At 42.9% G+C, this 27,583-nt stretch overlaps 1 protein-coding gene across 7 annotated transcripts in view; it reads left to right on the top strand.

The window, feature by feature from the left end:
• LPIN1 (lipin 1) overlaps positions 1-27,583 on the top strand; it is a 265,282-nt gene that overhangs the window by 149,266 nt on the left and 88,433 nt on the right. For all 7 annotated transcript variants that reach the window (XM_073625360.1, XM_073625362.1, XM_073625361.1 and 4 more), the window contains 6 exons: positions 3,829-4,029; positions 5,067-5,162; positions 11,615-11,940; positions 17,589-17,708; positions 18,757-18,886; positions 21,046-21,364. In XM_073625360.1, the coding sequence (XP_073481461.1) occupies positions 3,829-4,029; positions 5,067-5,162; positions 11,615-11,940; positions 17,589-17,708; positions 18,757-18,886; positions 21,046-21,364 (1,192 nt within the window). The remainder of the gene's footprint in view (positions 1-3,828; positions 4,030-5,066; positions 5,163-11,614; positions 11,941-17,588; positions 17,709-18,756; positions 18,887-21,045; positions 21,365-27,583) is intronic.

Genomic DNA, 27,583 nt, shown 5'->3' with positions numbered 1-27,583 from the left:
AGTTCTTGGTGCTTATGAAAAAATTCCACTCAAGTGCTCCGTATATTGAAAAAATTGGCCTCTTACCAGATGACATGGATCTCATATTATAGGGGAGGATATGCCACTCACCAAGCCTCTGGACCTCGTCTGAGTGCTACCACCCTCTAGGATTGGTTTCAGGTGCAGGCTTTGCACAAGTCTATGGAAATGAAGAAATCCTGGACTGCCACACTCTGAAGAAAGACATCTTTATTTGTAAATCGTTTAAAATCCAACAAAAGCCATCTCACAGGAACAGTGTGTAGCAGTATCTAACGCGTTTCACATTGGTAGATGCTTACTCATAGCTGAGCTATGAGTCTTTCTTCAGAGTGCGGCAGTCTAAGATTTCTTCATTTCCATGATCTCATATTATAGAGATCAAAAACACATAAACTCCTTCTCCAAAGCAGGCTTTTTCAATAGCAAGGCACTTGTGGTGTGGCAAAATCAGTGGTGGAAAGCGGCTGCCTCTTAGACTGACATAGTTGCTCTTCACACAGACGGATGGATGGGGAGCAAATTGTGGGAGCCTTTTCCTTATTTGTTTCCCTCTTCTGGTCACCTTTTGATAACTAATGCCGCGTACACACGGTCGGAATTTCCGACAGAAAAAGTCCAATGGGAGCTTTTGGTCGATTAATCCGACCGTGTGTATGCCCCATCTGACTTTTTCTGTCGGCATTTCCGATGGACTTAGAGGACATGCTCTAAATTTTTTTGTCTTAAATGCCGACGGAGCTTGTCCGACCGTGTGTACGCGGCATAAGACCAAATTTGTCAGGGAACCATAATAATCACATGACATAATGGGTGTGGCTTGTGCAGAAGCAGTCTATTATTCAGGTGTATTCATCCCCAGCAATGATGTGATTGGCCTAAGTGCACCGTGATACAATATATTGGCTTTACATTGAGAATTAAAATGATACTGCTCTCCATTAGAAATATTGACTACAAATAATATCCGGCAATAAAAGCTGTTGAGAAAACTGCAACCGTGCTACAACCAGCCAAGCCCAAGGCTCCGATAGCTGATGGTGTGGGAATCAGTTCTGGGCTACAATCCATACAAATTCTGAAACGTGGAGGAATGTGTATCCATGAAATACAATAAATAATGGCGTGGAAAATCTCAGTTCTGAGAAGAAGCCTGGAAGACTAGCAATGTTTACATACAGAATACCCAGCTGGAAAGCATCATTACGTTATGCAGGCGCAATATATAGCTTCCTCCAGACACAATTAGGTGATTGGTGCTGCTGCTTTCTAGTGGTTGACAGACTATAGCCTGCAGATTCTCTCTGAATGTAATTTACAGTGCCTTGAAAAAGTATTCACACCCCTTGAAATTTTCTACATTTTGTCATGTTACAACCAAAAACGTAAATGTATTTTATTGGGATTTTATGTGAACACAAAGTGGCTCATAATTGAGAAGTGGAAGGAAAATGATAAATGGTTTTCACATTTTTTTACAAATATCTGAAAAGTGTGGTGTGCATTTGTATTCAGCCTCTTTTTTACTCTGATACCCCTGACTAAAATCTAGTGGAATCAATTGCTTTCAGAAGGCACCTTCTTAGTAAATAGAGTCCACCTGTGTGTAATTTAATCTCAGTATAAATACAGCTGTTCTGCGAAGCCCTCCGGGGTTTGAAAGAGAACCTTAGTGCACAAACAGCATCATGAAGGCCATGGAAAACACCAGACAGGTCAGGGATAAAGTTGTGGAGAAGTTTAAAGCAGGGTTAGGTTATAAGAAAAATATCCCAAGCTTTGAATATCTCACAGAGCGCTGTTCAATCCATCATCCAAAAATGGAAAGAGCATGGCACAACATGGCCATCCACCTAAACTGACAGGCCAGGCAAGGAGAGCATTAATCAGAGAAGCAGCCAAGAGGCCCATGGGGCCGGCCACCTAGTCCCCCCGCCCTTTTACTCACCTGACCCCCTTCTATCCCCCGGTGGAAACGCACTATACTTCTCTGCTCGGGGTTCTCGGCTCTTGATTGGATAGATTGATAACAGTGCAGCCATTGGCTCCCGCTGCTGTCAATCAAATCCAATGACGCAGGCGCCGGGGGACGGGGCCGAGTAATACATTCTGCGTCTATGAACACAAATGCTGGACTCGGGAGCGCGCCCACAAGGTAACCCCCCCGGGAGAGCGCTTCTATTAGGGGTTTATAGGATGTGGGGAGGAGCTGATAGCGCCGTTGGGGGACCCCAGAAGAGGATGATCAGGGCCACATTGTGCAAAATTAACTGCATAGTGGAAGTAAGTATGACGTGTTTAAAACAAAGCTTTAAATCACTTTAATAGTGCACATGTAATCGTAACAATATCATGTTATCATCATTTATTTGAATAAAATTTTTTTTTTTTTTTGCTATAAATAAATCCTTCATGGGACTTAAAGCCATGGCAGAGGGATCACCTGGCCTGTGGCTAACAGAACATTGAAAAGGAAGTCTGTTGTTTTCTATGGGACTGTCCATGCCCGGTAGATATCCGGGGAGATAAGTGAATTTGAATGGCACAACACTGTGCATCACTACTTAACAGGAGGCAGAGTTGGCATATATAACAGGCAGCTATGGCTGCCCCCACATAAATATTTCTGAGATGTCAACCCAGACAAAATATTTATTGCTTGTTCAGAGGATGGCAAACGAAGAGTGTCCTGCTAAAAAAAAAAAAAAAAAAAAAAGGGGTGAGGCTACTTTGGGAAACTGCTTATTAAGGATATATGTTTAAAAATGCTAACCAAATCCTTATACTTGACTTAGATCAGTGAGCAATGTGGATTAGGAGCCTACATCAGGTTGGGTAGCACTCTTCTCAGTCAGAGCCTCCTGTTGGCTTACAAGTGGATGGTGGAACCCAGCACCCCTCTGTCACCCATCACCCCCGACCGGCACCCCTGTCACCAAGTACTCCTGATGGCACCCCCCCTGTAACCCAGCACCCTTTTTATTGCACTCGCCTATCGCCCAGAACTCCTCTTATTTCACCAACCTGTCACCCAGCACCCCTGACTGCACTCCCAACATCATCGTTAGCACCCTTTCTGTTTCACCAACCTATTGCTTAGAACGCCTTCTCTTTCACCCACCTGTCACCCAGCATCCCTGATAGCACCCCTCCATCACCTGGCACCCTTTCCATCACCTGTCACTGAGCACCCTTTCTAACTCACCCAGCACCCCAAAAAGAACCCCTCTATCACCCTTGACAGCACTTGCCTGGCACCAAACACCCCTGTCACTGTTCCCGCTGACACACCTCATTGCTCCCCTTGTCACCCAGCACCTCTACCTGTCACCCAGAAGTAATGACGCTCACCAAGCACCCCAACTTCACTTTCCTTCACTGTTCTCACCTTGATTAAGGGGGCCCTGAAATGCCATTGATTCTATGTCTTCCAAGTAAGACTGTAAGTCCAGGCTGTTTTCTTACAATCATGGGTATGCTGGCTTCCACCTTCATATAATGTCTGTGTACTGGGCATCCTTAATATACTATAAGAGCTGTTGGTCACCCCATTGAATATTCTGGTACTTCCTAGTATGAAGCACACTTGAATGCTGCACTTGCCCACCTAGAATGCAGGGCATGGTGCCTGGACAGCCCAGTCTTGGTGCAGTCACATAGGGGCCTATGCCTAGCATTGTGCAGGCATTGACTATAGATTGCAAGCTTTACCCTGGCAAACCATAATGTGACTGCTTCAGTATACTCCTTATATATTTATAAAGCAGAAATATTTATCTAACCGTTTCAATTCACTGATTTTTGCAGACTCAAACAATGAATTACGTGGGTCAGCTGGCTGGACAAGTATTCGTTACTGTGAAGGAGCTGTACAGAGGCCTGAATCCCGCCACTCTCTCTGGTTGTATAGATGTCATAGTGATTCGTCAGCCCAATGGCAACCTGCAATGCTCACCCTTTCATGTACGCTTTGGGAAGATGGGAGTTCTGCGCTCCAGGGAGAAAGTGGTAAGGATGTGTTAATATGATTAATATCATCATTATTATTTGAGTACAATTATGGACCCTACAATAGCATGAAGATGGGGACATTATGGCTCAATTTTATTGAAAATACTAAATTAACAGAAGCTACTCTCTTGAATAGTTTATTAAACAGGCCTTCTTATGGAGCTGACACAGTGCCCCAGCTTCAAACCCCACCCCACCCCCTGTCCCATCTTCATTGCTGTTTTTGGGCCTGCCCTTCCTAGATGTACTCCCTGTACATTTTGGGGGACGTTTATCAATTCAGTCGCATAGCCAGACAATGCTAAACAAGAGTAGCGAGATTGAACATGATACAGATCTACTTTGTTGCCTGATTCTTAATGCCTAACTCCAGGCGCAACAATAAAATACCCATGCAGAGCTCCACCCCCATGCCGCAAGAGGTATACGCTCAATAAATCCAGGGGTTGCAGAAGAGGCTCTATTACTTTCCTTTTTCCTCACTTCAGCAGGTTCTCTCCAGCTGTGTGGCTAGTCCCCCTGCAGCCTCCTTGTAAGTACCTACCTTCCATCGCTGCATCCTGCCTCCACCATGTACAATGCTGGGTTAGGAGCTCTGCATTGTACATGATGATACTGAGGGTCTGCCCACTGACCCACAGAGCTTCAGGGAGAAGAGAGTGGCATTGGAGCTTGCTAAAGTGGGCAGTCTGGTAAGTAGTTGACCATGCCTATTGTTCTACTGCATAGGCTTAAAGGATAAGTTCACCTTTTAGAACATACACATCAGTATTTAGGGTGTAACATAGCATGTTCTTGTTCCACTCCTCACCCCTTCCCTGCCTCTCACCAGTGTGACAGCGGGTGAGGGTTCCTCTCCCCACACCAGATGTCAGAATTTTTAAAACAGCCTGGCTGTGTGGGGCTCCCTATGTGGGTCTACTCTTGCCCTACTCTATCCAAAACTAACAAAAAAAAGTTTTTCTTATAGATGCACTGTAATTTACTTTAGACTAGACTATACTTGTCTAAAATAACCTGTCATATTCTACTAGGTGGACATTGAAATCAATGGAGACTGTGTGGATCTCCACATGAAGCTGGGGGACAATGGAGAAGCCTTTTTTGTTGAGGAGACCGAGGGTAATGAGGTAGGTTGTGCTTAGAACATAATAGTTAGTTATAAAACTCCTGAGGAATCCAAGAACATATTCCATATTGGACACCTTGGTCATTCATGGTATTGCTCTGGAAAACAAATATGTATCAGCCATCCTGGTTGAGAATGTGGCTCCTCTCCTGTACTGCATAGGCCAATAAGGCCTTATATTATTATGATGGACCAATTAGACAGAGCAAGAGGTGGTGGACTAGGTTTTCTTTCAGGAATGCTAATCAATTATTGCATCCTTGCAGTGTTCATTTTGACATCAAATTTTGTTTGATTGAAATGTTGTTTTAGTCCTAGCAAAAAAAGGGAAAAAGGCTGGTGCTATGGAAGTTGCCTAAAACATAGTTTTATTATAGCATGTGAACAACAGTCAAAAAAGCCAACACGTTTCGACCATCAGGCCTTAATTAATGGCCTATTTTGCATGCATTACATGGAGGTTTGCAGAGACTTCCCAGTGCTGTGTTGAGGCTCACCAGGCATTGCAGGGGAGGTAGGAGCTCGGATGCACCTGTTCTAGTTTTAGTTCTAGTCTTTTGACTAAAAAGCCATTTTAGTTTTAATCATATTTTACTTGACTGAAATAGTGTTAATTTTGATGACTAAAATATTTCCGTCAATGAAATTGACACTGCATCCTTTAGTTCCAACATGCTCAATAATTAAGTTGAGCTCAGGTGCAACCACCATAATGTGCATGTTGTGTTGTAGTGCTGGCAGTTTAGGAATTTCAGTGTGTACACTTTAAAGTATAGTACAGCCTTTCTCAACCAGGGTTCCTCCAGAGGTGGCTAGGGGGTCCTCAAGCTGTGGCTAACTGACCTCCCATCCGATGGTGCCTGCATAGTTCCAGGTCCAAAGCCACTTGGCAGAGCCAGCAAAGGTGACATTCTAGCCACCACTGTAAGTGGGGCATTCTTCCCACTGACCCCCACCAATGTAAAGGGCATTTTGCCTTTTGGCACCAATGACCCCAGATGGACTATTCTTTAGGGGTTCCCTGACACCTGAAAATGATGTCAAGGGCTCCTTTGGGATAAGAAGGTTGAGAAAGGCTGGTAAAGCAGCAGAAATTGGGTGAATATGCAACAAAACAATAATTGTCTGTGTGTTAGTAAGGGGTCAGCGCAGCAAACATTTATTATATTGCACCTTACCAATTCTTAGATATGGTGGCTGCATTCGTTTTCTTTTTCTCCATTTTCACCTGGTGATCTGGCCAGTAAGTCTGTTATTTTTCAACTAAGGCCGGTCATAGACAGAGCGATTTTCTTTCTTGTAACCACTGTGTTTATTGCTAGCAGCTCATATAATTGCATGTAAAATCAACAGGCTGGTTGTAACCAAGTTAATTGATTAATCAACTTGGGTATCTTCAGCCTGCCCATACATGGTTCGAATCTCGGCCAGTTCCTGCTGAACGCCCGAGATTCAAACCATCTATGGCTGGCTTTACTTTACCAGATCAAGCTGTTTAGACAAAGTAGCAGTTGGAGGGTAGAGACAAACCGTATAGCCCTGACAGGGGGGCTTTCAATGGTCAGATTTTATTAATTTATGTAAAACATTTATCTCAAAAGGAACATAACTGTTTGCTGTAACTGCTAAGCGGAACTAAACCCATCGATTTAACAGTTTCAAAAAACAGTTACATTCTCGGCACGTGCCGGGAATGTAATTTTCGCATTGGTTGTGCTCTCAACCAAACAGTCAAACCATCCAATGGCTGGTGTCATAGCTGATCAAATGTGCAGCATCATGGCAGTTGAAGATCAAACAGAGGCTAAGATGGCGGCTTCCTTTGCTTAAAATAATAGAAGGGTTTAGTTCCACTTTAACCACTTGCTTACAGGGCACTTAAACCCCCTTCCTGCCCAGGCCAATTTTCAGCTTTTAGCGAGGTCACTCTTTGAATGACAATTGTGTGGTCTTGCTACGCTGTACCCAAATTAAATTTTTGTCATTTTTTTCCCCACCAATAGAGCTTTCTTTTGGTGGTATTTAATCACTGCTGATTTTTTTTTTTTTTACAAAAAAAACAACAAAAGACTGAGATTCAAAAAACAAAAAAACAAAACCGTTTTATAGTTTGTTATAAAATTTTTCAAATGGGTAATTTTTCTCCTTCATTGATGTGCACTGATAGGCTGCACTGGTGGGCACTGATGAGGCAGCAATGGTGGGCACTGATAGGTGGCACTGATGGATACTGGTAGGTGACACTGAATGGCGGCACTGATGATGAGGAACTGATGGGCACTGATTGGCAGCACTGATAGGCATTGATAGGTGGCACTGGTGGCCATTGATAGGTGACACTGGTAGATGGCACTGGTGGGCACTGATTTGCGGCACTGATATAAACTGGCAGGCGGCACTGGCAGGCAGCACTGGTGGGCACAGATGAGGCGGCGGTGGCTCTCGCTGTTCGGGGCCGCTGTCCCTTTGACAGAAGCCGGTGATCGGCTTTTTTTTTCTGAGCAGAAAAAAAGCCGATTACAGATCTTTTGTTTACATCACGTGGTCAGCTGTCATTGGCTGACAGCTGATCACGTGGTAAGTCCCCGGGATCCACCCCTTACTCCGATCTGTGATCAGCCGAGTCTCATTGACTTGGTGAACAAAGCGTGCACCGCACATGCCCTGCCGGGGGGCGCGCAAGCAGCGCATGCACGGGAGGACGTCTGTTGACGCCCTTCTGGCAATTAAGGCCTTCGCTGTAGCCGTCATTCGGGTATAGCGCGGGAGGGAAGAGGTTAAAAAGTATAAGTTGGAGTCTGACTTTTTTGATAGTGTATCTAAATCTGTTATTACATCTAATACAACCCCACCCCAGACTGACAGTGCTGCTGTGTGAAGGTGTTGCTCCTTCATCCAGAGTGGGGGCACTCTAATGCAGGAGGTGTGTTACCCACCAGGGGAAAACTGTGGGGGAACAAAATGCTAACAAAAGGAAAAACTAATGCAGCCAGCACATCGAATAACTTGTAAGCCGCAATATAATACAATTATTGGTTTTGGTTTTAATACCGCTTTAAGAGCCAGCCGTATTATACTAGGAGTAGACCTATTAGTATCATACTTCTCCCTGCAGAGGTTCCGGTCATCGGAGTGAAGAATATATTAGAAGTTATCTCCTTGTGAAAGTGACATAAGAAATGAGTCAGCTTCTATTTTCTAATGTCTGTGCTCTGTGACAATCTGCAGAATACAGACAGGCCACATTCATGTAATACCCCAGTGATTTCATGGGTCACAGACAGACGTGGTTTTGTCTTCTGTTGGCTGGCTCCTCAGTATATGAGCTGTGGAAGGCCCAATCCGGAGTGAGTAAGGAATTTCTTGGCAAGATCTGTGAAATGCTGAACTATAAGCAGCTACTTTCCTGTTGATATACCGGAAAGATAAATGAATAGTCTCTTACAGGCCCCTCTAATGGTGCTGTCCTAGTAGAGGTCTCCTGATTACATCTCTCCCTTTAATGGCTTGGTGACTATTAGACAAGATTCTGAAAGTATGCTCCCTGACCTCGTTTGGCAGGACATACCGTCTCTGGGTGTAACCTGTGATATGGTGACAGCAGCCCAACACAAGTTGTCATTATGTCAATGGCTAATCCTATCAGCAAGCGCTGCAACTATGCTAAATGTATAAAGTCCACTAATGGCACTTCAGTGCAGTTCATGATTTTTCCATTGCAACCGTATGTGTTTTTAATTGGCACAGAACTTGTACATTTTTCTGTGCCAATAGACACTAATGTGTATGCTCACCATATGCTTATAAGCTTGTCATCAGTCATTTGGCACCTGCCTTCTCAAGTGGTTAAATGCTTGGTGGAAACTGGATAAGAATGCCTTTCCTATTGCAATGCAGTGATTTTTGATCATTTTCCACTTGGTTTCCGTAATTTGGCCAATAAAAGCTTAGATACTATGTCGCAGATTGCTGTGGACCTTTCCCAGTGCCTTTTTTATTTATTTTTTTTAAGCAGAACTAAAGTATCGGTGCCAATCACTAGTATTTTCACAGGTACTCATGATAATGTTCCCGATACTTACACTGATACTTTGTGGTGCGATTTGCATCAATATAAAATGAATAGGTGCAAATCGCACTGCAGAGAATCGCATGTGATTTGAACAGGAATGCTGGACAATTCTGGTGTATACAGTACTGTATGTGGCCAGAGGTGAGGGGGCACTGGTGTATGCAGTACTGTATGTGGTCAGAGGTGAGGGGATGCTGGTGTATGCAGTACTGTATGTGGTCAGATGAGGGGGCGCTGGTGTATTCAGTACTGTATGTGGCCAGAGGTGACGGGGCGCTGGTGTATTCAGTACTGTATGTGGCCAGAGGTGAGGGGGCACTGGTGTATGCAGTACTGTATGTGGTCAGAGGTGAGGGGATGCTGGTGTATGCAGTACTGTATGTGGTCAGATGAGGGGGCGCTGGTGTATTCAGTACTGTATGTGGCCAGAGGTGACGGGGCGCTGGTGTATTCAGTACTGTATGTGGCCAGAGGTGAGGGGGCGCTGGTGTATGCAGTACTGTATGTGGTCAGAGGTCAGGGGGCGCTGGTGTATGCAGTACTGTATGTGGTCAGAGGTCAGGGGGCGCTGGTGTATGCAGTACTGTATGTGGCCAGAGGTCAGGGGGCGCTGGTGTATGCAGTACTGTATGTGGTCAGAGGTCAGGGGGCGCTGGTGTATGCAGTACTGTATGTGGCCAGAGGTCAGGGGACGCTGGTGTATGCAGTACTGTATGTGGCCAGAGGTGAGGGGGCGCTGGTGTATGCAGTACTGTATGTGGCCAGAGGTGAGGGGACGCTGGTGTATGCAGTACTGTATGTGGCCAGAGGTGAGGGGACGTTGGTGTATGCAGTACTGTATGTGGCCAGAGGTGAGGGGACGCTGGTGTATGCAGTACTGTATGTGGCCAGAGGTGACGGGGCGCTGGTGTATGCAGTACTGTATGTGGCCAGAGGTGAGGGGGCGCTGGTGTATGCAGTACTGTATGTGGTCAGAGGTCAGGGGGCGCTGGTGTATTCAGTACTGTATGTGGCCAGAGGTGAGGGGACGCTGGTGTATGCAGTACTGTATGTGGCCAGAGGTGACGGGGCGCTGGTGTATGCAGTACTGTATGTGGCCAGAGGTGAGGGGGCGCTGGTGTATTCAGTACTGTATGTGGCCAGAGGTGAGGGGGCGCTGGTGTATGCAGTACTGTATGTGGCCAGAGGTGAGGGGGCGAGAGTCGCTCCCAGCGCTTTGTAGAGACACTCGGAAACTATTGACACTTTGGGGTGCTCCAACGCACGTTACGCCTGCCCCACCCAGTTGGGAGTGTCTCAGAACGTCTCTGAGTCCTCCACAAAGCGCTGGGAGCCACCAGTGCCCCCGGACATCTGGCCACATGCAGTACTGCATACACCAGTAACTTTACTACATGGATTGTACTGCTCATCTATCAAGTCAAAATAAAAAAAAAAAAAATCTAACTCTGCATAATGTCCCTATCCTGCTGATGATAGAAAACCATGGCCGCTGGAGGTGCTCACAGGGCTGGAAGAGATGTATAGGTAGGTGGTCTACCCCCCAAGCTGACATCGCTTCCGACCTATACCCACAGGAGTCCTGGAACTTCTCCTCCAGTCCTGTGAGCACCTCCAGCGGCTGTGGTTTTCTATCATCGGAGGGACAGGTACACTATGCAGACTTGGATTTGACCAGATATGAACTCTAATGTGAGGGTTTTTTTTTTTTTTTTTTTTTAATAAACTGCCCACTAGATGGCGCTTCCCTTTTTTACTGGGTTCACACACACACAGGAGCGGTGGTGGAAAACTGCATGTGATTTGGGCAAGAATCGCACCGCATTCCTATTCAAATCGCATTTCATTCGTTGCAGTGCTATTTGCACCCATTCATTTTGTATTGGTGCAAATTGAACCACAAAGTATTGGTGCTCGGTATCGGCGAGTACTTGACGGAAAGTATCGGTACTCGCCTATTTAAAAAAAAAACGGTAACACACAGACTTTTTTTGGGGTAGATATGGCTATGTTTTCTTGTAAGGAGTATTTTTTCTTTGAGACTTTTTTTTCTACTTGTCTTTAAAGAATAACAGTGACATTCCGATTTTTGTGGTGCAGCACTAGTTCAGTTGAAAAGTCCATAATTTGGTAATAGAAAACTTGGTCGGACATAATGGCTGGTCTGAGGGTGGGGGGACACATCACTGTGAGGTGCCCACACATCTTTACCGACCTGGTGGGGGAATTGAGCCTTACTCTGCGTCCTCCAAAAGAGGACCAGAGCTCTCCTTTAATAGACATTGCAATAAACATTTTATTATAGTTTTCTTTGTTTATCTGTTAGTATTGAAAGGGTGGTGGGACACTTTCAGTAACTAAGTTGTTTTATGTTGTCACAGGAATCCATCCCGTCATACTTGGCGACTTCGCCTATCTTACTGGATGGAGCATCTCTCATGGAGGCCCAGCTGAAGAGAAGTTCAGTAGAGTGGACTAGAGGTCTGGACTCTACAGGTTCTTCCCAGAACCCTGGAAATACTCACTTGTCCCAACCCAACCCAGACAATGTCATGAGTGGATCTGTAAAGAAGAGAAGGAAAAGGAGGAGGAAATCAAAGCTAGATAATTTAAAGAGAGACGATAATGGTGACACGTCAGAAGATGATGACATGTTTAGCATGGAGATGAGCTCAGAGGAAGAGGCAGAACTACTGGAAACCGCCAGGTAGATGTCAAAGTGCTTTAGTTAAAGTGAGGTTTTCCTTTATTTCTAATCCCAGTTGATCAAACAGAAATTCGTAACCTTTAGGTAAGAACCCCAAAACTGATCATCCAATTTTGAACCTTCTCCTTCGGCGCTGTGGTGACCTTCATCTTTCTGTGGAGCCTTGCTGTTCCTTGCCTTTTGTTTTCCTTTTTTTTGTATTTTTTTTTTTTTTTCTTTTAAAGGTAGAAGGCTTTTTACCTTAATGCATTCTATGCATTATTCAAATGCACATACACCAAGATAACATTGGAAGTGCATAAGGATAAAAAACAGCTGCAAGGAAGGAAACACTAACCTACTTCACCACGATTTTTAACCTTCCAAGCTTTTCTAGCTTTTATGTTTGCTGCAGCTGTTTTTTTTTTTTATCCTTATGCACTTCCAATGTTATCTTGGTGTATGTGCATTTGCTTCTTAATAAATACCTAAAAAGGTTTTACACTACACTAAACACTTATTAATACACAATTAGCACAACTTTTTCTTTTTCTCCAAATACTGTATTTGTTGTGTTATATCTCACTGTTCATTGTTGCTGCTTTATTTTATTTCATTCAATCGATTTTCATTTACTACACAAGCGCAGTATTGTTTTTTGTTGGTTTTATAATATCCCTTAAAAGTTTTCTACTGTAAACACTCATGGAAACATTTTTGCTTTTATCAGTGCTTCCAAAAATCCTCCACCCTCTTTTCAGACTGATCCTCGCTCATTTTGTTGGACATTTTTGTTCAAAGTCAGTTCAGTAGAATTTTGGCCTGAGTTTCACACTTATGCTGTTTCCCTGCAGCTGCATTTGCGCAGGCCCAGAACCAGTGGGCTGCTGTCTTGTGGGAAATGCAGGGAAAACATTTCTGAACCTCTTCCAACACCGCAACCCCACAGAAACTGCATGGTGCTGTGCATTTCCGCGTACGGGTCTAACGCACAATGGTTTCCAATGCGTGGGGATGCTATTAAGATAAAACGTCACCCCCGCGTGTCTGCTAAACAGCAGCGTTTTTTTTTGCTGCGTGTGCTTAAATATGTGCAGTTCACATGCAATTCACACGCAATCCCCGCAGCCACATTGTCGTGAACCTGCATTTACAGGCTTTCGCCACCAGATATGTGGACTTTATTTATTTATTTATTTATTACAGGTACTTATATAGCACCGTCAATTTAGACAGCGCTTTACATATAAAAGGCTACTTTCACGGGGCCACTTGAGCATCAGCACTAAAGCGTCGCTCATTATAGCAGCACTTTTAACCACTGCTAGCGGCCGAAGAGGGGCTTAAAAGCGCCCGCGTTGCTGCGCATCCGAATCGCTTTTCAGGCGCTTCAGAAGCGCTGCCCATTCATTTCAATGTGCAGGGGCATTTTGGGAGGGCTGTGCACAGCACTTCCAAACCACCCCAAATATGCTGCTTGTAGGACTTTTTCTTGCGTCCCGCAAGTGCACCACCCCAGTGTGAAAGCACTCAGGCTTTCACATTCGGGCAGCATTGGAGGCAGTTTTCAGGCGCTTTACAGGCTCTTCTAGCGCTAACACTCCTGAAAACTGCCTCAGTGTGAAAGGGGTCTAATGCATACTTGCGCTGTTTCTTATAACCAAATATCATCTCACACATAGCACTCTGCTGGTCACTATGTGTTTGCACTTGGGTCAGTAGGCTCTGCCGTATGCATTACGTCTTTTTCCTTTTCCTTCCTTTTTTTTTTTTAACGTCCTTACAAAATCTAGAAATGGCAGCTTTCTTCCGGCAGTCTTTTTACATCGGCAATTCGTCTACAAAATATAAGGCTGCATTTGCATTGCAGTAGCATGTGAACATGCACATAATTGAACTTGCAGCACCATTCAATAATGGACGTGCGTTTTTGAACAACAAATGGCAAAACGTGCTGCTAAAAAATACTCAAAGCTCAAAAAGATACTTGCACTTTATTTCTGTGTTTATGGTTTATAGAGTAACATATTGAAATTAAAGGGCTGCCCTATGCGCAAAGTGTGGCACTGTGCGAAAATGCACAAAAATCACTTAACACTCTCTACATTGGAGCTATGGGACAGATGTAGTCTATAAAGTGAGTATTGAGTGACATCTAGTGGAAATAATTGATGTTGCACTTAAAAACAAAACAAAAAAACAAAAAAAAAACACCCTTTCAATACTCTACATGGGGACTATGGGACAGATGTAGTCTATAAGGCAGTGGTCATCAACCCTGTCCTCAGGGCCCACTAACAGGCCAGGTTTTATGTATTAGCTTGGGGAGATGCAGACTAGAATACTGCAATCACTGAGCAGCAAATGATATCACCTGTGATGTATTTCAGTTATCTTGCAAACCTGGCCTGTTAGTGGGCCCTGAGGACAGGAGTTGATGACCACTGATATAAAGTAAGTATTGAGTGACATCTAGTGGAAATAAGTGATGTTGCACTTAAAAAAAAAAAACCTTTCAAAGACCCATCATTACAAATCTATTTTTCCCGAATGAATAAGGCTCCTCCTGTTAAATCACCAAATCGCATTTTTTACTTTTCGTTTAAAAGTATTATTGCAATAAATAAGATATTTTAAATGTCTTTCCTTTGACCTAGAACTTTGGCAGCCTATATTTTACATGGTTTCTGGCTAGCAGGAATGTTGTAAGTGTTCTAACATCACAAGATTTTTTTTTTCAAATACACATATTCTGTTTGGCAGGCTTGCAATGAGCTAAGAGGATTTGAAAGGTAAAGGCAGAAAGCAGAGCCTGCATATGTAATAAGCTAATGTTGAAATGCTGCAGCTATTGCAGTACACTGTAGGATGATGTGGCAATGTGTTAAAAAATTAGCAGCACTTTAATAAAACTAAAAGGACTCGCCCTTTAAAAGGAAACTGTTATCTTTTGAGGATAATTTTGGTTGTTTTTTTTTTTTTTTTCCCAAGATTATACATTTTTAAACTGATGTTTTATATCAAAAACTATTAACCACCAGTATCTGCAATCTGGCCATTAATAATCTGACACGTGGGTTCATGTGCTATGAGAATGTTAACTATGTTTTCAGGTAGGAATTAGGAATGTGCACTTGTCCAAGTTCCCAGCTCTCTCATGCTGCTGTCTTTGTTTGGTCTTACCTTACTGATCGGAAAGCAGTATGTGTGGTTCTGTCCGCGTGATCACCATGACAGCCAATCATTTTGATCACGTGCAGGCTGGAGGTTTATTATTATTATATAGGATTTATATAGCGCTAACATTTTGTGCAGCGCTTTACAACATGAGGGCAGACAGTACAGTTACAAATTAAAATACAGGAGGAATCAGAGGGGTCCTGCTCGTTAGAGCTTACAGTCTCCACGTACTTCTCAATCCTGCAGGTACCACTTCAGCCTGAAGATGACGATGTGCCTCCATTTAATGCTGTAGCTGTCATATGCAATTACAGTTTTAAAAAAAATTGTAAAAAAATTAATTTATTTTTAAATTCTTGTCTATTTGTCAGCCTAAGCATGGTATTTATTAAAACACTCTTTCAAATAAAAGCCTTATATGTCCTCAACAATGTAAAAAACAGTGGTGTAGTGGATAGCACTTTCGCCTAGCAGTAGGAAGGGTCGCTGGTTCGAATCCCAACCACGACACTACCTGCCTGGAGTTTGCATGTTCTCCCTGTGTCTGCGTGGGTTTCCTCCGGGTACTCCGGTTTCCTCCCACGCTCCAAAGACATGCTGGTAGGTTAATTGGATCCTGTCTAAATTGCCCCTAGTATGTATAAATGTGGGTTAGGGACCTTAGATTGTAAGCTCCTTGAGGGTAGGGACTGATGTGAATGTACAATGTATATGTAAAGCGCTGAGTGAATTGACGGCGCTATATAAGTACCTGAAATAAATAAATAATAATAAATAACTAAATTAACCAACACATACTGACATTGCTAAATTTGATATGGATATATAGGCTTCAGTGATCTGTTCATGAAAGGGATAGTACATGAGAGAGAATTTTTCAGGAATTCAGGGTAACTAATTGGATAGTGAAGCAGAACCTTTTCTCATTTGAAGTTTGTCTGAATCCCAGTTTTATAAGGTATTCGCCACTGTGATAAGTCATCAGGTCTAGTTGTGTAAATTTCAGCTTGAGCTATTGAATTCTGTAAACAGGTTTCTTTCATTAACCACTTGCTGCCCCACTCCAGTGGTGGCACAGCAGGCAGGCTCAGTCATGTGTGTGTATGTATGTGAGTGTATGTAGTGTGTGTGTGTGTATATGATTGTGATCTGGCCTCTTCTGGGTTTGGAGCACATAGCGTGCCCCTCCCGTGACCAGCAGATTACTGTTACCAGGATCAGTAACTGGGTTATCATGTGATCGCTATAATTGGTCATAGTGATCATATGAAACAATGTAAGCAACCTGTCATGAATGGCTTTCCATTCATGAACAGCTTGCTTACTGTTGTGATCTGTGATTGGCCCACAGCATTTACAAGGTTCCTGGATACCTGTACCAAGTGATATTAGTCTAGCAAATTACAGATCACAACCAAAAGCAAGCTGTTTATGAATGGTTAACCTATTCATGACAGCTAAAACTATTGCTTAAACAGTGATCATCACTGTATAAGCAATAACAGTGTAAAAAAAAATAATAATTTGGAGCTTTAAGAAAAAAGATAGTCAGTACATCGGGACTGATCAATTTTCAAACCTATATACCATAGTTTGTAGACGTTATAACTTTCACACAAATCAATTAATATACCATTGTTGGGATTTTTTTTACCAAAGACATGTAGCAGAATACATTTTGGCCTACATTTATGATGAAATTTGAGTTTGTTGGATATGTTTTATAACCTAAAGTAGAAAATGTTTTTTTTTTCAAAATTTCCAGTCTTTTTTTTTAGTTTATATCGCAAAAAAAATAAAAAAAAAACCCAGTGGTGATCAAATACCACCAAAAGAAATAAATACAAAGAATAGAGCCAGCAACTCCAAACGCCCTTGTTGCTTCTTTATTGGTGCATAAAAAAAAGTGTGATCAAGGCTTGTAAGACGGAACGTGTGAGCCCCTGTATGCTTTTGCTCACTTTTTTGTGAGAGCATCAGAGCCAGAGCACCCACTGTGGATTTTATTACAAGCCTGCAAAGGACTTACACTGATTTTGAGAGCTGCATTATCTGCTTTTACCAACAAAAGAAATTTATATGTGAAGTTCTAAGCTCTATGTGAAACAAAAATGATATAAATTTCATTTGGGTACAGCGTTGCATGACCGCACAATCTCCAGTTAAAGCAGCGCAGTGCCGAATAGCAAAAAATGGTCTGGTCATGAAGGGGGGTAAAACCTCCCAGAGGTCAAGTGGATAAGAAGCAAATGGAGAGACCATGACTCACACAGTGAATGCGAAACATGACTAAAATAATATATATTTACACATATTAAGCCCTGACCATGTTAAAGAGAATATAGGCATATAGAATTTAAGGCTAAGAGAACTCAGAGGAAGATGTTGCAGTAGTCAATGCACATAGAGTATGCATTTTTATTTTATTTATATCATGGATAAGAAAACTAAATAATCAAGTATTTAAAAATGTTACCTTTATTTTATAGATCGTCTGTCCAGAACAGTTTTAGTGACCGAGTCTCCGAGGTGAACCAATCACAGATCACTTCCTTCACTAAACCTGAGAAGTACCCGCATTCTGATGGAGAGTGGACACCAAACCCAAGGTTGGTACCTAGATTGTTCCAGTTCTGGGTGAAGAGCACATCGGGGTGCACCAGACAAACTTTTTGGGCTTCAGTTTTTTTTTTTATCCAGACATTGCTCTACCCCGCTTCCTTTTGTTATTGATCATTTCAGAAGAAAGACATTAAATATAATGGAGCACCTGGAGGAGGGACTGCCAATATGAACCAATCACATACTCCCTTTCAGTCTCCCAATCTGCACTGACAAAACAGTAATATTGGATTGGTTCTAGCACACAGTTAAAGCACACATGTGGCATTGTAAAAGTGAATAATTACGTCAAAGCCGGCACCTTTTGGGGATCGCCTTGCATTATCACCTTAGTTGCTTTTCAAGTGTACCAGGAGCCCCCAAACCTTGGTCACTTGATATGTTTACTGTAACCACAGCTGGCATAGTCATGGGTATGTGTCTGGCCACATTATTTAAACGTTTATGGGCACTTCCTTTACACAAGAAGTTGTCAACTTACTTGATGCAGATTTCCCTATTCTTAGGTCCGTCAACACTAGTGTTGCTGCATTTTTTTTGAGTTTTTAATCTATTTTTGATGCATGCATTTTTTTTTTTTTGTAGTAGGAGGAGACTGGTTATTAAAGACCAATTTCCTCTAATTTTGCAGAAAAAAAATGCATTTTATTATCTTTTCCTGCAGAGACCTGCAAAGCATTTCACCCGTGATCAGTGGACCATGGGTGCAATGTACCTCTGTACAGTCTTTCTGTTTGAAAGTTGCAGGGTTTGTGAATGCAGTACGAGTGCGCTCATCAGCGCCCCCTGCAATTCATTGAGAATTACAAGCTGTCTGCCATGGTGACAAATGGGACTTTTAGTTCTCTCATTCTGAATCCTGTGCATGAATGCCACGCTGTATTTAAAATGTGAAAGTGGGTGTGGGGAGAGAATCTTCCCCCCCCCCCCCCAACGCTGTCACGGGGTAGGGGAATCAAGGGGATGAGGAAGACATGCATCCTATATATGGTTAAATACACTAGACTGAAGGTTTATTTGGATGTTTCTGCTCAGTCCTCCAGGATCCCGTTCTGCAACGCCTAAGAGTGACTCTGAGCTGGTCAGCAAAGCACAGGATCGAGGAATGGCAGCTAACGAGGTCCCAATGCACTGGGCCTGGGGGGAGCTACCTCAGGCTACCAAGGTAGGTAACTAATATTGTGAATTACTGTGGGCCTTAGGATGATGGCTACTGATTTGCAATGACTAGAGATTTGTGGAAGATTGTGACCATAGAGGGTCAGGTATTTTCCCAAGAATGATGAATGCAGAAATACCTGTCTTAATAAATTAACCACTTCCGGACCGCCCACTGTGTATGTGCGTCACTACTTTGACGTTAAATACTGGGGTTGTGGCAGCAGCTAGCTCCTTTTTCACATAAAAGTGGTCCCAGCGGCGGATTCACCACGGGATGACTTCTACCCTGTTTCCCCGAAAATAAGACCTAGCGTGATTGTCAGTGATGGCTGCAATATAAGCCCTACCCCCCAAATAAGCCCTACCCTGTTTCCCCGAAAATAAGCCCTACCCTGAAAATAAGACCTACAAGGACTTTAACTAGGGCTTATTTGGGGGGTAGGGCTTATATTGCAGCCATCACCGACAATCATGCTAGGTCTTATTTTCGGGGAAACAGGGTATGGGCAGTGGGAGAGGTGACCACCACCCCCCTCGCCTCCCGGTCGTTTTGGCCACTTACCGGAGAGATCAGCAGCGGCAGAGACAATCCGATACAATGGAGTGATGGGCAGGAAGTCGAGTGAGGGTAAGATGGCATCCACTTGACTCTATGCCCTTGGAGAACTGGAGCAACGTCAAACATCACTTCCGCCCTCCGGCCTTAAAGGGCCCATTTTTTTTTTTTTTTTTTTTAATGTGAAAACATGAAATTACTTTTTTTTTTTTTTTTTGTTTATTGCGTTTTAGTGTAAATGTGAGATCTAAGGTCTTTTTGACCCCAGATCTCACATTAAAGTGACCCTGTTCTGCTTATTTCTATTACAAGGAATGTTAACATTCCTTGTAATAGGAATAAAAGTGATCACATTTTTTTTTTATGAAAGAGGGGACAGTGTAAAAATAAAAAGTAAAATAAATGAGAAAATTTTTTTTTTTTTAAAGCGCCCCGTCCCTCCGAGCTTGCGCGCAGAAGCGAACGCATACCCAAGTCGCGCCCACATATGTAAATGGTGTTGTGTTCAAACTACACGTGAGGTATCGCTGCGATCATTAGAGCGAGAGCAATAATTCTAGTACTAGATCTCCCCTGTAACTCTAAACGGGTAACCTTTAAAAATGTTTAAGCGTCTCCTATGTCAATTTTTAAGTACCGTAGTTTGTCGCCATTCCACGAGTGTTCGCAGTTTTTAAGCATGACATGTTGGGTATCAGTTTACTCGGCGTAACATCACCTTTCACATTATAGAAAAAAATTGGGCTAACTTTACTGTTTCCTTATTTATCAGTTCAAAAAACTGTATTTTTTTTCCCAAAACAATTGCGATTGTAAGACCGCTGCGCAAATATGGTGTGACATAAAGTATTGCAATGATCTCCATTTTATTCTCTAGGGTCTCTGCTTGGGGGTTCTAAGTACATTTCTGATTTTAACTTGTGAACAACAAAGGTCAGAAATAGGCTTGGTCCTTAAAGCGGAGTTCCACCTTCATTTGACTCCTCTCCCCCTCTGGTGCCACAATTGGAACCTTTCGGGGGGGGGGGGGACGACAGGATAACCTGTCTTTGATCCTGTTCCCACTTCCGGGAGTCCACACCGTGGCCCATGACATCACCGCGGGGCTGCCTCCTCCCCCTGTCTCTGGGCCAGGAGAGAGGGGTGGGACCTCACGCATGTGCAGTAGGGTTCCCGGCGTGCAGCTATAAGGCTACCCTGCCGGGTTCCCTTATCCGCAATGGCGGCGGTAGCACCCGACAGCTGATGGAAATATCAGCTGTGGTGCCGACATCACTGGACTCCAGGACAGGTAAGTGTCCTATTATTAAAAGCCAGCAGCTGTAGTATGTGTAGCTGCTGGCTTTTAATTAATTATTTTTTTTTTTGGGGTGGACCTCCGCTTTAGGTGGTTTAAGGTAACATTTTTTCTGTGGACAAAAAAGCTCCTGTGGTCAGGGATCAGGTAAAAGGTGGAAAGGGCTGATGTGCTGAGATTCCCCAAGTCTAGCAAATTTTAGGATTGTGAGTTTCATGTTAGCAGCATAGCATGCATGCTTTATAAAGTCAAGTTTCCACATGTCATTCTGTAGTTTATAGATTTATTTTCTTGACTTTTTCCTTATCAGTCTCCACACAAAATGAAGGACCCAAGTGTTGTGAACATAAACCCCTGTGAAAGCACACATTTCAGGATCATACAAAGCATTTCTGAAGAAGGGAACGTCTCATCACCTCCCACAGCTGATGAGCAGCCAGCCTTGTGCATTGTAGAGGATGAAGGTCCAGAGATGGAGCCACTCCAGAGAAGCGCAGACGTTGACATTGAGTCTCTAGGAGCTGCAGCCGCTGCTCCCATGTACGAAGAGGCCACCCCTTTAACTGTCTGTTTGAGCCAACCACAAGCTCAACCATCAAGCAAGACTGATTCACCTTCCAAGAAGAAAGGTACTTTAGTTAAGTTATCGGCATTCTCGGGCACATGTATAGAAGGGATGCAGATCATCACAAGAGTGGTGGCAGCCTGGAAGTTCTGTTTCTTTGTCATTTCTCCATCCCTTTGTACACAGGGATTCCTCCTCACAGCTCCTGGCTTTTACCTAAAATTGGGGTACAATTTCCAGATGTTTGCTCTATTGCCATCTGTTGGTGAAAACAGGTATAGCGCCATAGCCATAAAATTATATTCTGGCTACCACAGTATTTTGTGAACTTTAGTCCACCAAGTAATGTAAACTATAATAGTCCTGCTGTGGTTTACAAAAAAAGTTATGGGAGAGATTTGGTATTTTTAAAGGGAAAGGGATTCAAGGCAAACAGGAGGTTTTGTAAAAATCACATTAATAAAGGCATCAAACCTAAAGCACAAGTTACATTACACAAACAGGTGACTATCACAGAGTTATATAATAAACTACAATACCTCCCATAACTCAGACTGGGCAGATCTTGACTACTGTGGCTTCTAGTGGGATTACTACATGAAACATTGGTTTCTATGCACAGCTGCACCAGATTTTGCACTCTTCAGTTTTAGTAAATCAACCGCTTTATCTCTATTGAGACAGCCGACTCATAGACTTAAGCTGGCCATACATAGAGTAAATTACGCCCTGTTGGCACCACTCTGCTTGACATGCTTCAACTGAAAAATCAATCAACTGGGAAATCACAATTGAAGTTTGTATATATTTGGTCAGTCAAATCTGACTTGTTGCAATTCTATGGGCCAGCTTTCTAGGGACCGTGTTTGATATACTTGAGGGCCTCTTCCATATCATTTTCTTGGCATTTTGATAATGATATAGGTCACACACAGAGAACACACATCCTCAGTGTAGATGGTGCCTGGCCAAGTTTCGAATCGAGGACCCCAGTGCAAGCTATAAGTGTTAACTACTAAGATACTTTGCTGCCATTGCTTCACAGTAGGAATTGGCTAATATGCAACCCAATATGTGATCCCCTTACAAGTTGTGTGCCTGTGCCTATCCTGTTCAATATATCATGTCAACTGACAGCACAGCTCATGGAGCCTAGAATAAAGCTGGCCATAGATGGATCATAATTCAAAGATCAGCAGGGATTAGGCGAATATCGATTCATCTGTGGCCATTCCCGCTCAACAGAGTCAATCTAACAGTAGATTTCTGTCATATGGGATTGTTGGCAAACTTTTTTTGATCAGATAATCAGTGTATTCTGACAGTGGAGGAGTCCCCTACTGTCAAAATAGATTGGGAGAGTGGGGAGGATTCCTCCATCCACCTTGCTTGTGTAGATAGGGAAATCCGTTTGGTTTTTTTCGTTTGGCCTGCTAGCTGAATAAAAAAGAAAAGATTAATCTATGGGCACGTTTAGATTTTTTTCGTTCAGGCTGTGGATGGACAAATCTCTCGCTGTGCATATTGTATCCTGCCAGCAGCTGTCATAGTACCCAAACAGCAGCTGCATCTAGTTTGATGCATCTGATGTTCATATTAAATAGAAAAAATAAAAAAATCTGTCCAGCTTTTTCAATTTTTCTATCAAAGGATGTCAGACGGGAGGGTGGCACCTGGACCACCAACTGAGAGAAGAGAGAGTCCTAGTCAGTTCAGGAACTGGCCAAAGTTCATGCATTGTATGGCCATCTTGAGAAAAGCTCTGATTTCATAATGGGAGATGAGCTCTATCCTCAATTTTTCTGACTTTATTCTGATCTATGACTTTTAAAATTCAAATGCTTTGCACACAGGTCTAGTAGTTAGAAGCATGGTATACTTTTTTTTTTTTTGTAGAAATAATTGTAACATAAAATATTTATTTGTATACACTATATTACATTACTCATTACTTATTCTCAAGTCCTGCACAGCACTTGAAATCAAATAACAAGCATATTCTGTATTATTATCTGCATTAAAATACTGGTATTTTCACATAGGGATGCTAAGGCTACAGCTTTTGTTTTACAAAACTAAGGACCTCTGTCAATGTGTTTTGGCTTTGTGTCGATAGCACCGGTTTGACGCATTTCTGAGATCATCCAAAATGAATTGACAGGTGCATTAGGCCTGCAGTTGACCTCCGCCTGACTTGTATTTGTCCTGCTTGAAGGGGGTTTTGCAATCCCATATGCTGGTATTATACAAAGGCCACTTGAAGAGAGCAAAAGCCCATTGACACAGGCCCCAAAAATAATCAGGAGGTTGAGAGTAAAGCTAGCCATAGATGGATTGAAATTCAGCTGTTTTTAGCAAGGAGCAGCCGAATTTCAATCCATCACTGGCCATTCTCCTTCCAGAGCAGTCGATCTAATGATATACACTATAGTACCAAAAGTATTGGGACACCTGACTTTACACGCACATGAACTTTAATGGTATCCCAGTCTTAGTCCTTAGGGTTCAATATTGAGTTGGCCCACCCTTTGCAGCTATAAGAGCTTCAACTCTTCTGGGAAGGCTGTCCACAAGGTTTAGGAGTGTGTCTATGGGAATGTTTGACCATTCTTCAAGAAGCGCATTTGTGACCTTGCTTTGTGCACTGGTGAGCAGTCATGTTGGAACAGAAAGGGGCCATCCCCAAACTGTTACCACAAAGTTGGGAGCATGAAATTGTCCAAAATGTCTTGGTATGCTGACTCCTTAAGAGTTCCCTTCACTGGAACTAAGGGGCCAAGCCCAACCCCTGAAAAACAACCCCACACCATAATCCCCCCTCCACCAAATGATTTGGACCAGTGCACAAAGCAAGATCCATAAAGACATGGATGAACGAGTTTGATGTAGAGGAACTCCTGCACAGAGTCCTGACCTCAACCCAATAGAACACCTTTGGGATGAATTAAAGCGGATACTGTGAGCTAGGCCTTCTCGTCCAACATCAGTGCCTGACCTCACAAATGCTCTTCGGGAAGAATGGTCAAATATTCCCATAGACACACTCCTAAACCTTGTGGACAGCCTTCCTAGAAGAGTGGAAGCTGTTACAGCTGCAAAGGGTGGGCCAACTCAATATTGAACCCTACGGACTACGACTGGGATACCATTAAAGTTCATGTGCGTGTAAAGTCAGGTGTCCCAATACTTTTGGTACTATAGTTTATATCATTAGATCGACTGCTCTGGAAGGAGAATGGCCAGTGATGGATTGAAATTCAGCTGCTCCTTGCTAAAAACAGCTGAATTTCAATCCATCTATGGCTAGCTTTACTCTCAACCTCCTGATTATTTTTGGGGCCTGTGTCAATGGGCTTTTGCTCTCTTCAAGTGGCCTTTGTATTCCTATACCAGCATATGGGATTGTAAAACCCCCTTCAAGCAGGTCAAATACAAGTCAGGCGGAGGTCAACTGCAGGCCTAATGCACCTGTCAATTCATTTTGGATGATCTCAGAAATGCGTCAAACCGGTGCTATCGACACAAAGCCAAAACACATTGACAGAGGTCCTTAGTTTTGTAAAAGAAAAGCTGTAGCCTGTACCAGTATTTTAATGCAGATAATAATACAGAATATGCTTGTTATTTGATTTCAAGTGCTGTGCAGGACTTGAGAATAAGTAATGAGCCAGTCACATTAAAATCGGGGTAGAAGTTTTGGAAAGTTATGTCCATAGAGCAGTGCTGCCAGTTTGTTGGTTTGCCCCTGTGCCACTTACTCAGTTGTTTGTATTTAGGAAACTGGCAGCAGCTGAGAGACAAAACAATATGCAAATGTCAGTTCCTAAAGCAATCTGTTTTTATTCCAGAGAGGGAATGCCAATGACAGGACAAGTAAACACTTATGATGCGACAAATAATGAAATGTATTAATGCATCTCCAGCGTGAACACCTCCTTTATCCCATCTTCTGTACTGCTGAAGCGCAGGGATGTTTGCATATTCACATTTAAACAAAATCCCTATCCAGGTTTATATTAGGGAAGCCAATTTCAGGATATCCAAAGCTCAGTTTTCACTCTAAACAATTGTATTTGCCAAATGGAAAAACTCACCAAAAACATCAGATGGCGTTTGAGCGCACAAGCCTTGGAAAGATTGATGTGGACAGTGGAGAATGATTATTTGCCTCTGGTCTTCTCTTGGGGTCACAATAGCAAAAGGATCCAAACTAGTGGGACTACAGTTTCTCACATGAAGAACCATCATTTGTTCCTAGACCCAGACCTTGATGTCCTTAGAACAGAGATTCTTAAAACAGAACTAAACTGTATTTAATAACCACAAATAGAAAACGCTATCTTATTTTTAATATTCAAAGCAAACTCCCCCATCCATAATGTCTCCCTGCATTATTTTGTTGATAAATCCCTATCCCTTCTCAAGATGGCATTTTTGGTCATGGCCATCTTGAGAAGGCATAAATAATTCATGTAGTATTTACTTCCTGGAATCCATCTGCCCTTAGCTTAGGCAGGCAGGCAGGAGGGAGTGCTTAGCTGAGAAAAACCCTCCTCTCTTCCAAGTAAAAGAAAATAAAATGCCCATGAAGATTTTTGGGTTGTATAACATCATTTTTACCTAGACCAGAAACCAATCAACTGAAGAAATGTAAACAAAAAAAAACGTTTAAAAGAAGTAAAAAGAAGTAAATATAGTATACCTTCCTACCTATTTACTAAGGCCCCTTTCACACTGGGGCGGCCCGACCCGAAACCGCCGCTGCTGTCTCTCCAGTGTGAAAGCCCCGAGGGCTTTCACACTGGGACGGTGCGCTGGCAGGACGAGAAAAAAAAAAGTCCTGCTAGTAGCATCTTCGGAGCGGGGAAGGAGCGGTGTATACACCGCTCCTGCCCATTGAAATCAATGGGACAGCGTGCCTATATTGCTGGCAAAGTGCCTCAGCAGAGACGCTTTGCGGTGGTTTTTAATCCTTTCGCTTGCGGCCGCATACCGACAGTAAAGCGACGCTTTACCGCCGACCCCGCTCCAGTGTGAAAGGGGCCTAATGCTAGCAGCATAAGGGTTACACATCGTTAATGCTGATTGAGAGAGTTTAGTTCTGCTTGAACCTTTATGAAGTAACCAACACCCCAATGTATTGTTTAATATGTCCCCATGCTCCCTTCACTGAACTGTCAAAAATCATCTTCAGCACCAGTCTAAAAGTAGAACTATAGGCAAACCTTTTTATTTTACTTTCTGATGGAGTAAGGGAGGGTTTTAAACCCTGTAAGGTTTTTTTTTTTTTGCCCTCCTTGTCGCAATGGGAAGATTTCCCTTCAATTCTGTCCCATAGCCAAACAAGAAGTGAGAAGAAATCCCTGCAAATTAAAGCGGGGTTCCACCCAAATTTTGAACAATATCTGTATGTATTCTCTTCCTTGCCTAGATGCTGACATGCCGTTTAAAAAAATTTAAATCGCCGTAATTACCTTTCATTTTTCTATTCTTCTTTGCACTTCCTGGTTCTCCTCCCGTGGGAGTAGGCGTGTTTCTAGCCTCTCCCAGACTCCTGGGAGCTAGTCTCAGGCTTCCCAGGATGCCACTGAGCATGTGCGGGAACGAGTGGTGAATGCTGGGAGCACAGCATTCACCACATCCAGGAAATAAATGCTTGTGGGCTTCAAATGCCCACAATGAAGATGGAAACCGCCTGCAGTGAATAATATAAGTTATTCTTTCCGACGAAATCTGACACAGGCGGACATATTACACACAATATGTGAGTATGTAATGCTGAGAAGAAAAGTTTGTGAATGAACTCAAAAAAAAAAAAACGATAGATAGGTGGACCCCCGCTTTAACCACTTCAGCTCATTTCAGGCCATTTTCTGCAATACGGCACGGCGTTGCTTTAACTTACAAATGCATGCGATGTTGTACCCAAATAAAATTGACGTCCTTTTTTTCCCACAAATAGAGTGGTGGTATTTGATCACCTCTGCAGTTTTTTATTTTTTGCCCTAGAAACAAAGAACGACCGACAATTGTGCATATTTTTTACTTTCTGCTCTAAAACATATCCAATAAAAAATGTAAAAATCAAATTTCTTGATTGATTTAGGCCAATGTGTATTCTGCGACATGTTTTTGGTAAAAAAAAAAAAATCCCAACAAACGTATATTGACTGGTTTGCGCAAAAGTTACATAGGCAGACTGTCATGCTATCAGAGTACAGAATGAATGATCGGCGGGTTCCAGTGGACATCGGAGCAGCTCCCGCTGTGTAAAATCACAGCC

Source organism: Aquarana catesbeiana, linkage group LG04 (genome assembly GCF_042186555.1).
Source record: "Aquarana catesbeiana isolate 2022-GZ linkage group LG04, ASM4218655v1, whole genome shotgun sequence".
Classification (NCBI taxonomy): domain Eukaryota; kingdom Metazoa; phylum Chordata; class Amphibia; order Anura; family Ranidae; genus Aquarana; species Aquarana catesbeiana.
The sequence above is the reverse complement of the archived record's forward strand: the minus strand, read 5'-3'. Positions and strand labels throughout refer to the sequence as shown.